General features: G+C 35.3%; 1 protein-coding gene across 7 annotated transcripts in view; it reads left to right on the plus strand.

The window, feature by feature from the left end:
- ATRX (ATRX chromatin remodeler) overlaps nt 1-13,990 on the plus strand; it is a 409,611-nt gene that overhangs the window by 241,080 nt on the left and 154,541 nt on the right. For all 7 annotated transcript variants that reach the window (XR_007515994.1, XM_049873284.1, XM_049873283.1 and 4 more), the window contains 3 exons: nt 2,701-2,838; nt 4,109-4,284; nt 5,591-5,708. Coding sequence is in view for 6 of the 7 variants with exons in the window: in XM_049873284.1 (XP_049729241.1) it covers nt 2,701-2,838; nt 4,109-4,284; nt 5,591-5,708 (432 nt within the window). In the remaining variant the exon portion in view is untranslated. The remainder of the gene's footprint in view (nt 1-2,700; nt 2,839-4,108; nt 4,285-5,590; nt 5,709-13,990) is intronic.

A 13,990-nucleotide genomic window follows, 5' to 3' on the forward strand; every position in this document is an offset into this window, starting at 1 on the left:
GAAATAATGAAGTGAAAGTACTGAACAGGAGATTTCAAAGGGTGACTCGATTAGACAAAGTATTACAGTGACATGTGCAAAGAGCTGGAGATAGAAAACCAAAAGGGCAGAACACATTAGATATTTCTCAAGCTGAAAAAACTGAAGAAAAAATTCAAGCCTCGAGTTGCAATAGTGAAGGATTGTATGGGGAAAATATTAAACGACGCAGGAAGTATCAAAAGAAGATGGAAGGAATACACAGAGTCACTATACCAAAAAGAATTAGTTGACGTTCAGCCATTTCAAGAGGTGGCATATGATCCGGAACTGAGGGTACTAAAGGAAGAAGTCCAAGTTGTACTGAAGGCATTGGCGAAAAACAAGGCTTCAGGAATTGACAATATCAATTGAGATGTTTCAACAAACGGATGCAGCAGTGGAAGTACTCACTCGTCTATGCCAAGAAATATGGAGGACAGCTTCCTGGCCAACCAACTGGATGAGATCCATGTTTATGCCTATTCCCAGGAAAGGTGATGCAACCGAATGCAGAAATCATCGAACAATATCAGTAATATCACACGTACATACATATCTGTGTATTTATAAAAATCACCCTATTTTGAGGTAGTGGTTTAAGCACAAATGCCATCATATTATAGATAACTTTTTTACAACTTTTTTAAATTTAATAATGTATTTGGCATGTCTTCCAGTTTTGGTACGTAGAGATCAATATCATTAATTTTAACTATGGTACCATTAGTACCATAGTTTTACCAGTCTTCACTAAACAAGGTTTTATGTTTTTTTCCAGTTTTCTACCATAAGAAACAATGCTGCAGAGTACATTCTTTCATGTATCTTTGGGTACCAATAGAAATATATCTTTAAAGTAAATTCCTAGAAATGGGAATAATTAATCAAAGGGTACACACATTTTACATTTTTTTCCTATTTTTTGTTTTATATTCTTGTCTAATCTTTGAAGAATGGGTTTTGGGAATGTCTTCAGTTCTGGGTTAACAGTGCATCTGGGGGCCATAGTTTTGGGGGTTCCCGTAGTCTCTGTCAGACCATTAAGTCTGGTCTTTTTATGTGAATTTGAGAACATTCAACATTTTTCTACTGGTTTGTCTGGGACACTCTGTTGTGATCCCTGTCAGGGCGGTCATTGGTGGTAGCAGGGCACCATCTAGCTTTTCTGGTCCCAGGCAGATGGAGTCTCTTGTTCATTTTGTCCTTTAGTCCTTTGGACTGGTATTTTCCTTGTGTCTTTGGTTTTTCTTTCTTCTCCTTTGCTCTGCGTGGAATGTGATCAATTGATGTATCTTAGATGGCCACTTGCAAGCTTTTAAGACCCCATACGCCGTCCAAGTGTTATGTAGAACATTTTCTTAATAAACTATGTTTATACCAATTACCTAGATGTCCCTCAAAACCATGGTTCCCAGGACCTAGCCCCAGCTAATCTGTCCCTCAGAGCGTTTGGATATGTCCAGGAAACTGCTTTGCTTTTGTTTGGGTCCAGTTGTGCCAACTTCCCCTATATTGTGTGTTGCCCTTTCCTTCACCGAAGTTGCACATTTTTCCATTTGACAAGATACTGCAGAATAGACTTTTGATACAGTTCGATACCGATTTAGGCTACTGCAAGGAGTATACCTGTTAATTCACCGCATTCTCATAAACAGTGAATATTAGGTGGTGAAAATCATTTAAATCTCTAGTGTGAAAGGAATTTTTTCCCTGTAGAAAACTTTTTAGGATTCAGATAAACATGTATAGCCTTTTGACACAAACATAGAGATTTTACTTTTATAAAGTGTATTGGTAATTTTTAAATATTTGCTTTTTATGTACCCCATATGAATAGTGAATAACAATTGTATTATTTGATCTATGTCATTGAAGTAAATACTTTTAAAGTGATGTAAAAGAGAATTTTCTCTAATGCTTAGTAGATGGAGATAGTTTGATAGCTACTATTATTGAAGTCAAGATTTAAGTAATATGTTTGTGTTAAACAGCAAACAAGTTGTATATGTGGGATACTTCATCAAATAGCATGAATGTTATTTTAACAAAATTAACATATGCACTTCTTTAGAAAGAATTACTCCTAGCTGTAAGATTTTCTGTATTTTAAAAGATTTTCATTCTGCCCCTCATACCCATGTAATAGTGAGTTTAGTTGTCTTTTATCAGTTAAATTTTGCCCCAGCAATGAGTGGTAATCATGTGCAATAAGTGGGAAATCATGCATGGCCTGTTGTGTTTCATGTATTATTTCTTATAATGTAACTTAGATATTGTTTTTCATTTATGGAAGATGTTTTTTCAAATAATCCGTATCTGTTGGGGGTGTTGTTTTTCAACTTTGTGATTATTTTTATTCCTACCTATTATAGGACCTTGAATCGAGTCGACAGCACTGGGTTTGGTGGTATTATAGGACCTTAAGTACCCAGTATAAAGCCAAAAAAAAAAAATACTCCATTGCCTTCAGGTTGATGCTACGCTATTGGGATATAATTAATGTTTGGTAGTACAATGCTAACTAAATATAGCAGGAGATAAAACATGATTATTCTTAAAATAATTGTTTTATCTTCCCACAAGGGTAGCATTGTAGAAGAAGTAACTTTATTTACTTAAATCCATAACATTTTTATTTTTATTATATATTAATTAAATGTTTTCTACACATTTTTATAGGACCTGACTTTGTCGTTTGTGATGAAGGCCATATACTAAAAAATGAAGCATCCGCTGTTTCAAAAGCTATGAATTCTATACGATCAAGGAGGAGGATTATTTTAACAGGAACACCACTTCAAAATAACCTAATTGAGTGTGAGTTAAATATCTCCAATTTTACTGTAGCGCATTGGCTTTGCTTTAGATACATTTTTGCCAGTTTGCCATTCCCCTGTCTTCTGTTTAGTATAATCTCTGGCAATGATCTAAATAGATCCTTGTTAGTCTACTGTGATAAAATACTTTTCAAGTGGGATAGTTTATAAAATACCAGTGGTAAACCAGTCTAGAGGTGTGCCATTGTGAATGTTCAAATATAGATATAGAACTTTAAATATTTTTAAATTGTATTAGAAGTCTTTCATGATTATATTTAAAAAGTACGAATACATATAATATTGCTACTCAGAAGATATTGTAAGGAAATACATGTAAGTTTCAGGGAGGTACTGAGAGGATATCAAAAAGAAACGCCAAGCATGAATATTTCAGGAAGGTAAAGATGGAAGAAGGAGACCTGTGTTGCCAAGGCAGCATAGAGTTTGCTGAGACTGAGAACGAACTATGGGATTTGTGAGTTTCACTTATTTTTGTATGTGTGTGGTGACACTGAAGTGGAAACTCGAGGTCATTCAGCAAATAACATTTAAATTTCCCATTATAATAAATCTTCCATTTTTCTTTTTTCCCTTTGTAATAGCTTTTTGTTATTTTGATGTTTGCTCTAGTCTTTGAGTGAATTCATATTAACTTAGCTTTTTTCTAATTTATTGTTTATAATAAAATTTTTTTTTTAAATATTGGTTATTATTTCACTTTAGCTCGTATTTTATCTGTATTAGTAGTATCTGTTCGAGTTCCCCCCTTTTCTGTTCTGTTACTACACTTATAAAAATAGTATAGGGAAATTGATAGCTCTATTAAAGACTTCTGAAATTGAATCAGTTAATATTATTTTGGGATAGTAGCTTATTACCTACTTTTATTGTATTGATTCTTTAAGTTTGTTTCACAAGATACCTCCACTGACCATAACAACATGGTTAGAGTTGTAGAACACTTGTCTTTTAGTTAACATCTGTTATAAAGGGTAGTGAGTTAGAATAAAATGCCCTCAGATATTTCTTTAAACATTCTTGTCTAGTATTTTTATAGTGATGATTTTTGTTTCAGTTTCTCGTCAAATTTAGGTAATTCAGTTCTATATCAAACTTAGAACCTTTGTTTATTTTATACTGTTTGGTATTCTTTCTTTGTAGCATAATTCTAATGTGTCTATGACATGCGTTTTCAAAAGGAACATTTCATCAGAAAAATTTTCTGAGCTGTTTTAACCATGTTAATGAATTAATATCTTCTCTCTTAGATCATTGTATGGTTAATTTTATCAAGGAGAATTTGCTTGGATCCATTAAGGAGTTCAGGAATAGATTTATAAATCCAATCCAAAATGGTCAATGTGCAGATTCTACCATGGTAGATGTCAGAGTAATGAAAAAACGTGCTCACATTCTCTATGAGATGTTAGCTGGATGTGTTCAGGTATAAATATGTTCCATAGTAATAAAGTATTGTTGGTTTCTAATATTGCAATCTTGAATTGTTTCTGAGTTTTAACTTGAATTATTTTATATTTTCTTTCTCCTTTTTTCAGCTTGTAGTTTTACTTTTAAATATCCTTGCACTGTCTTCAAATATATTCAGCATTGAACTTAAAAAAAAAATTCCAGTGAGACGTTTAGAAGTTAATTGATTAATTCATTTGTCAAATATAAAGGTTCACATTTTAATAAGTTAATGTTTAGATTTTCTTCAGCCTTAAGATAAGGGAATATGTGAGAGGAACACTGTTATTATGATTAAGAAATACCCATGGTCACCCTAGTTCTATAGTATAGTATTCTAAACTTTACTTGAAATGGTTGTAGGAAAGGTCAGAATGAATTGCAGAGGAGCCATTTTAAAAGTAATCTTGAAGAAATAGTTTTATTACTTTCAAGTCTATACGATAACCTGAAGAGGCTAATAGTGTTTAAGTACGAATCTTCAGTGAACTTACATTAATGTATAGCTAAGTATGTATAACAATTTAATAGATCTTAAGATCTGAACGTTTTCTTCAGACACTAGATACTAATGTTAGGCACAAACATGTTGCAACAAATGAGGCAGGATATTCTTTTGGCTGTATATAAAGCAAAGTTATCCTGTTTGGTCAGAGTGGCCACAGATACTAGTAAATGCTCTGTTTTTGTACTGCTGGTGCTACCCAGGCTGTGGGTTTTTTTTTTTAAGTATCTACTTATGACTAGCACATTAATGCTCTCTTTTTTTGGTCAGTAGAATAAGTTGATTTTAAGAGTGCTATGGCTTGCTTTCACAATCGGACAAACATTCCTTCTGAAATTATGTGTTATCAGTTGGCATATTGTCATATCTTATGCAAAGAGCAGCCAGACTGCATCAGACTTTGTTTTATAGGTTTTACTATATGATTAAAGCAAGTCCTATCCTGACACTACCTACTACACCCTCCCCCTATCTTTTTTTCTTTCTTATATACAGGCTATTTTGAATATCTATATTGCTCACTTGGTAATATAATTTAAAACTTGCCTCGTATTGCAGTATCTTTTTACTGGTACTCCATATTGTACAGTCATATAAAGTACATTAAATACAATTGTTCGTGGGTCATTGTGTGCTTAAGAGGGTTAACATGTTTAAGAAAATGTTTTTATATATGTTCAGTATCTATTTGTATTTTTTAGTTGTAAGCAATGAGAATTCTTAGAGCAGATAATTACTGTCATTAACTAATTTTCATTCTCTTTCTTGTTAATTATAGAGGAAAGATTATACAGCATTAACAAAGTTCTTGCCTCCAAAACATGAATATGTATTAGCTGTGAGAATGACTCCTATTCAATGCAAGCTCTATCAGTACTACTTAGATCACTTAACAGGTAACATATACAGTTAGTTTGATGCTTTTCTCTTCGTCTATAAAGACATTCCTTTTCTGGAGAATGTGGTCTAGTTAATTTTACCGTGTCAGTTGTTCTTTTATAATTTTGCATTTGAATAACATGGATATGCTTATTTTGTAAAAGCACAAAATATTTTTAATTAAAAAAATACTGTTAAAATAAAATTAAAAGTCAAGGCGTACTATTGTTAAAAAAAGCTGCTATCAAATGGACCCCCGAATCATGGGCATCTCATGCAAAACGGAACCAGGCACTGCCTGGTCCTGCGCCATCCCCGTGATGTGTTGCCAATTAGGGTGTTGTGATCCATGGGGTTTTTTATTGGCTAATTTTCAGAAGTAGACCACCAGACCTTTGTTTCTAGTCTGTGTTAGCTGGAAGTTCCACTGTAATCTTATCAGCATCATAGCAACACCAAAGGTTCCACTGACAGGCAGATGGTGGCTGTGCATGAGACACATTTGTTGGAAATTGAACCTGGCTAAGTCAAGGAATAAAATGATAAAAAACATATACAGCATATATGACTAATGCCCTTAACATATAAGGAACTTTTATTTCAGAATAAATACGGATGTGAATAAATCCATAAAAGAAGATACACAAACTTTCGGTATATTAAAAAAAATTTCAGTCACACTAATAATAAAAGACAAGTAATCCATGAGTTCATTTCTCGCTTAACAAATTGGCAAAGGTTGAAGGGAGGAAAAACCAAAATAAAAGACAGGATATAGTATGCTCCCCGTTTTATAGTAAAAGTACAGACAAATGCTTGAAATGTACCAAAATATTAATAGAGGTCTTTTTCTGGTTGATTTGATGGTGAAAAAATTTTATTTCTTATCTTTTATTGTGTATATATGTATATATTAAAATATATAGGAATTGTTTTTATCATCGTGAAACGTGTGTGTGTTTACGTATTCTCTGAAATTGTCTCTGTTTACAGAGCAAAATATGGTCTTGTTTTGGTCTGGAGTGAGACTTCTTACTTGTTGGTCACTTTATTCTGAGGCCTTTCCCCAAGAGAAGTGCCAGATTCATTTAAGGGGTTACAGGTTAGAAGGGAGCCTTCAGCCAATCTGGAGAAATAATAATTATCAAAAATAGGAGCATATACACAAATATTAATATGATACTTGATAATAGCTAAAGTGACATGCTCTTGTTAACAACAGTGCATTTTAGAGAGTAGAATAGTGATAATGGTCTTCAAGAATCATTCTTCTTTGGGGAAAACATGATTTAAATATTAGTATTTTACATAACTGCTTTCTTGGTGTGACATAAAAATAATGTTATTGATGTTTGAAAGAAAATCAGTTCTTTTCAGGCACACATTTTCATTGTATTTCAGTCAGAAGCTGTTAGATATATAATTCTGTTTCTTTTTTATCTTATTGTGATAAAACATATATAATATACATAAAGTGAAATACTACTCAGCCAGTAGAAGAAATGAAGCCTTGATACATGCTACTATATGGATGGAGCTTGGAGACATGCTGAGTGAAATAAGTCAATCACAAAAGGACAAATGTTGTATGACCACCCTTATATAAAATGACAAGAAAGACAAATATATAGAGACCAAAGTTTATTAGTGGTTACTAGGGGCAGGAGGCAAGGGTAGAGGGGGAGGGTTATTACTTACAGAGTACAAAGTTTCAGTTTATGGTGGTGGAAAAATCACATTGATTAAGGGTAGGGCTGCCCAGTCGATTATTACTAGTGCTGTCAATAAGTTGGTAACTGTAAAAAGTAGAATTGGCCAAAGTATGATAAAGATATTTACAAACATGACAAAAGAAAAAGCAAAAACAAAAATGTAGCTGCTGAGGCTGCTTATATACAACCAAATACCTCATGGGATTTGGTTCTTTGGTTTGGTGGTTTAGGGTCATGGTTTCATGGGATATCCCAGTTAACTAGCCTAATAACATGCTTAGTGTGTGCTTCCGTTCTGCATCCTAGTCTGTTGTGTAGTTTCTGGGGTCTTAAAAACTTGCAAGCAGCCATCCAAAGCACAATTGGTCTCTATTCACCTGGAGCAACAGGGGAAGGGCAGTCAGGAACAGAAGGAGGATATGGTATGTGTGGCTAACTTCCTCCATGAAAAACTGCCTTCTTTGCCATGATGGAAACCCTGGTGGCATAGTGGTTAAGAACAATAGCTGCTAACCAAAAGGTCGGCAGTTCAAGTCCATCAGGTGCTCCTTGGAAACCCTGTGGTGCAGTTCTACTCTGTCCTATAGGGTCGCTATGAGTTGGGATTGACTCGATGGCAACGGGTTTAGTTTTGGGTTTTTTGCCATGATACCAGAACTGGATGCTCCTTGGCTACCATTACTAAACATTTAGATCAAAGATTCTATAGTAGGATCCTGATTAAGAGGAAGGAAATGCAGAACACAGTTTTAAGTCCTCATAGACCCTGGACTTTTCTGAAACCATGAAAGCTAAATGAACCCGTGAAGCTATTCCCCTGAGATAATCTTTAAACCTTAAACCAGAAATATCCCCAAGTCTTCTTAAAACCAAATAATAGTTTACTTTAACTAGTAAAGAATGTCTGTCTTCAGCATTGTGCTCTTTCAAGATCTATTCATATGGGATCAAATTGACATCAGTAGCTTAAAATATTAGGTAGGAAGCTTAGGGAGCAGTGAGTTTATGTTAATGCGGGAGGAATAACTCAGAAAAGGAGGGCGAGAATGGTTGCACAATTCGAAGAATGTAATCGATATCACTGAATTGTACGTGTAGAAATGAATTGGTGTATGTTTTGCTGTGTATATTCTCAACAACAACAAAATAAAATTAAAATATGTATATGTAACAAAAGTTTGCCATTTTAACCATATAATTTAGTGCAGTCAGCTACATTTACCATGTTGTGCTATCATAACAACTATACATTTGCAAAATTTTTCATCACCCCAAACAGAAGCTCAGTACCCCTTCAACAATAACTCCCATCCCTCCTCCCACCAATTTCTCCCAATGTCATCAACACTTGTTATTTGCTGTGTTTCTGATAATAGCCATCCTAGTGCATATGAATTGATATCTAATTGTAGTTTATTTGATTAAAAAAATTTATTGTGGTAAATATATATGTGACAAAATATTTGCCATTTCAACATTTTTACATGTAAAATTCAGTGACGTTAATCATGTTCACCTTGTTTTTCAGCCATCACCACTATCCGTTTCCAAATATTTCCATCGCTGTTAACAAAAGCTCTGTGTCTCCTAAACAATGAGTCTCCTTTTCCCGCTCCCTCCCTCTCACCCACTCTTGGTTTCCACTGAGAAGGGTAGGTCTGTATATACTTATCCATTCCAGATATTTCATGTAAGTGGGATCACACAGTACTTTCTCTTTTATGGCCAAGTTATTTCACTCAGCATGATATTTGCAAGGTTCATCCATGTAGTGGCATGTATCAGGACTTCATTTTTTTTTTAATGACCGAGTAATAATTCCACTGAATATATGTACCACATTTTGTTTACCCATTCATCTGTTGATGGACATTTATGATTGTTTTATTCTGGCACTGGTTATCTAGTTATTTAGTACTGCTTTTTTTTTTTAACAGAAGTACCACAAATGTGTGGCTTTAACAAACAGAAATGTATTTTCTCACAGGCTCGAAGTCCAAATTCAGGGTGCTGGCTCTAGGGGAAGGCTTTTTCTCTCTGTTAGCTCTGGAGGAAGGTCCTTCTCACTCTTCAGCTTCTGTTCCTTTGCTCCTATGTGATCTTCATGTTGCATGGCATCTGTCTTCTCCCTTCTTTGCTTTCTTGCTTGCTTAATCTGCTGTTTTATACCTCAAAAGAGATTGATTTAAGATACACCCTATACTAATACTGCCCCATTTACATAACAAAACCCATTCCCAAATGGGACTGTAACCACAGCTACAGTGATGAGGATATACAGCACATATTTTTGGGTGACACAATTCAATCCCTACCAAGGCAGTTTTTACTTTTTGCCTATTATGAAAATGATGTGAGTATTTATGCAATACACATAAACATGTATATATGTATGCCTATAGCTTGACCTACGCTTGCACCTCCATATATTCATATGTGCCTTCTGTCTTAGGCTGGGTTCTCTAGAGAACCCATATATATGCATATGTATCTGTGTAACCACACACGTATTTTTTTAGCGGTTATTACTGTTGTTGCAAAATTATATGTATGACATTTACAGAATTGTCCCTTGTTCTTTTTTTTTTGCACTTTAGGTGAACATTTACAGAGCAAATTAGTTTCTCATTTACAAAGTTATGCACAAATTGTTTTGTGACTGCAGTCCTGAATTGTGTCAGCACTCTTTCCCTTTCCCCACCCTGGGTTCCTATCCTGTCTGTTCGTCCAGTTTTCCTCTTTTTCCACCCTCCCGTCTTTGTTTTTGAGTAGATGTTGCCCATTTGATCTCCTATACTTCATTGATCTGAGAAGCACATTCCTCAGGTGTGTCATTGCTTGTTTTATAGGCCTGCTTAATCTTTGGCTGAAAGGTGAACTTCGGGAGTGGCTTCAATTCTACGTTAGAAGGGTGTCTGGGGGCCATTGTCTTGGGGATAGCTCCAGTATTTGTCAGACCAACAATTCTGGTCTTTTTTGTGAATTTGATCATTTGTTCTACATTTTTTCTCCGCTCTGTCTGGGACTGTCTGTTGTAATCTCAATCAGAGTAGTCAGTGATGGTAGCTGGGTACCATCTAATTCTGGTCTCGGGGTTGTGTAGGCTGTGGTTCATGTAGTCCATCAGTCCTTTGGACTAATTGCTCCCTTAAGTCTTTAATTTTTTTTCATCCTCCTTTGCTCTGGACTAGAAGAACCCAACAGTTTAATTTTAGGTGGCTGCTCACAAACTTCTGAGATCCCAGATGCTACTCACCAAAGTAGGATGTAGAACATTGTCGTTAAGAACTATGTTGTGCCAATTGACATAAATGTCCCCCAAGTTTATGGTCTTTTGCCTTCAAGCCTGGGGGCTTCATCCAATGAGGTGTTTAGTTATGTCTAAGAGGTTTTCCCAACAGTGTCCCTTGTGTGCTCTGTTGCCTATATTAATGTATGAGGAGTGCCTACAGTCGTGTATTTAGAAATTTCCACCGCCAAACCTGTATCTGCCGGTGGATGTGCTCCCTTACCCCCTCCTTCACCTTTTGACATATCTATCTCTGTATCCATTCATAGATTATTGTTTGTTGCAGGATTGTAAATGTCACGGTAGTTACCATAAAATTAAAAACCAAACCCATTGCCGTTGAGTCGATTCCGACTCATAGCTACCCTATGGGACAAAGTAGAACTGCCCCAGAGGGTTTACAAGGCTCGGCTGGTGTATTCAAACTGCCAACCTTTTGGTTAGCAGCCAAGTTCTTAACCTCTGCTCCACCAGTGCTCCAGAAGTTAACGATAGTTGTCATTCCTGTGTTCTTCTCAGTGTACTCTCATGCCTTGGTCATGTGCTAACTTCTCCCATATTGTGTATTGCCTTTTCCTTCACCAATATTAACATGCGTCTACTGTCTATTTGATAACCCCTCACCCCTAGTCCCTGGTAACCATCAAAAAGTTTTGTTTTATTTTTTTTTTACTGTTCATAAATCTTTTGTTGTTACTTTATAAAAACAATCTCATACAATATTTGTCTTACTGTGATTTATTTCACTCAGCATAATGCCTTCTAGATTCATCATGTTGTGAGATGTTTTGAGGATTCATCATTATTCTCTATCTTTGTGTTGTATTCCATTATGTGCCTATGGCACAATTTGTTAATCCATCCTCTGTTGATGGGCACTTAGGTGGCTTCCACCTTTTTGCTATTGTGAATAATGCTGAAATGAACATAGGTGTGTATATGTCTTTTTGTGTCACCGGTCTTATTTCTTTAGGGTAGATTCTTTTTTTTTTTTTTTATATTCCTAGGAGTGGGATTGCTGGATCATATGGTATTTCTATTTCTCGCTTTTTGAAGAAGCGCCATACTGTTTTCTGTAGTGGTTTTACCATTTTACATTCCCACCAGCAGTGTCTATCTCTCCACATTCTTGCCAACATTTGCTAGTTACTGTTTTGTTTTCTTTTTATATTTCTGCCAGCAATGTAGGGGTGAGATGGTATCTCATTATAGTTTTGATTTTTCATCTTACTAATTGCTAATGATCACAAACATTTCTTCATATGTTTGTTAGCAACCTGAATGTCTTCTTTGGTGAAGTGTCTGTTCCTATCCTTTTCCCTTTTTTTGATTGGATTATTTGTTTTTTGTTGTTGAGGTGTTGAAGTTTTTTATAAATCTTAGAGATTAGACCTTTGTCGGGTATGTCGTAGCCAAAAAATTTTCCCAATCCGTAGGTTCTCTTTCTTTGATTTTTAGGAAGTCCCATTTATCTAGTTCATTTTCTTTTCTGTATGCATTTTTATTTGTTTGGTAATCTATTTATGCTATATATCAGGGCCCCTAACATTGTCCCTAATTTTTCTACCATGATCTTTATAGTTTTAGGTTTTATATTTACGTCTTTGTTGCATTTTGAGCTAGTTTTTGTGTATGGTGTGAGGTATGGATCCTGTTTCATTTTTCTACAGGTAAATACCTGATTTTGCCAGGAGCTTTTGTTGAAGAGAATGTCTCTTCCCTATTCAGTAACCATTGGTCCTTTTTAGAAGATCAGCCGCCCATAGGTGGATGGATTTATGTCTGGGTTCTTAATTATGGTCCAATGTTCTATGTGTCTGTTGTTTTACCAGTACCAGCTATTTTGACTTCCATGGCTGCATGGTAGGTTCTGAGATCAGGTAGTGTGAGGCCTCCTACTTTGTTCTTCTTTTTTTAATAAAACTTTGCTTATTCGGGGCCTCTTCCCTTTCCATATAAAGTTGGTGATATGTTTTTCTATTTCTTTAAAGAATGATTCAATTTGGATCAGGATTGCATTGTCTCTGGAGATTGCTTTGGGTAAAATCAACATTTTCACAATGTTGAGTCTTCCTGTCCATGAGCATGGTATGTTTTTCCATTTATGTAGGTCTCTTTTGGTTTCTTGCAGTAGTGTTTTGTAATTTTCTTTGGATAAGTCTTCTATGTCCCTAGTTTGATTTTTTCCTAAGTATTTTATCTTTTGGGGCGCTATTGTAAATGGTATTATTTTCCTGATTTCTTTTTCAGTGTTCTCTCTGTTGACGTAGAAGAATCCAAATGATTTTTGTATGTTGATCTTGTATCCTGCTACTTTGTTGAATGCTTCTATTAATTCCAATAACGTTTTTGTGGAGTCCTTAGGATTTTCTATGTATAGGATTATATCTGCTAATAGGGATAGTTTAACTTCTTCCTTACCAATATGGATGCCCTGTATTTCGTTTCATTTTGCCTTATTTGCTTTCTCTCTAGGACTTCCAATACAATGTTGAGTAAGAGTGTTGATAAAGGACACCATTGTCTGTTCCCATTCTCATGGGCAATGGTTTCAGATTCTCTCTGTTTAGGATAATGTTGTCTCTTGATTTTGTATGGAAACCCTGGTAGCATAGTGGTTAAGTGCTACAGCTGCTAACCAAGAGGTTGGCGGATCAGATCCAGCAGGCGCTCCTTGGAAACTCTGTGGGGGCAGTTCTACTCTGTCCTATAGGGTCGCTATGAGTCGGAATCAACTCAGTGCCAACAGGTTGGTTTCGTATAAATTCTCTTTATTATGTTGAAGAATTCCTTTCCATTCCTATTTTGTTGAGTTTTTATCAGGAGTTGGTGTCAGACTTCATCAGATGCCTTTTCTGTATTGATTGGTATGATCATATGATTCTGTTCCTTTGTTTTATGTATGTGGTGGATTATATTGATTCATTTTCTAATGTCGAACCAACCTTGCATGCCTGGTGTGAATCCCACTTGGTTGAGATGTATTATTTTTTTGATATGCTCTTTTATTATACTGGCTTTTTTTTTTTGCATCCATATACATGAGGAGTATTGGTCTGTTGTTTTCTTTTGTATAGTGGTGTCCTTGCCTGGCTTTGGTATTATTGTTATGGTGGCTTCATAGAATGAACTCGACTCTATTCCTTCCTTCCTGTATTCTGGAATAGTTTGAGTAGAATTAGTGTCAACTGTTCCATGAATGTTTGGTAGAATTCTCCAGTGATGCCATCAGGACTGGGATTTTTGTTGTTGTTGCTGGGAATTTTTTTTTTAATGAACCCTTCAATTTCTTCCGTTA

The sequence above is a fragment of the Elephas maximus genome, chromosome X, assembly GCF_024166365.1.
Source record: "Elephas maximus indicus isolate mEleMax1 chromosome X, mEleMax1 primary haplotype, whole genome shotgun sequence".
Classification (NCBI taxonomy): Eukaryota; Metazoa; Chordata; class Mammalia; order Proboscidea; family Elephantidae; genus Elephas; species Elephas maximus.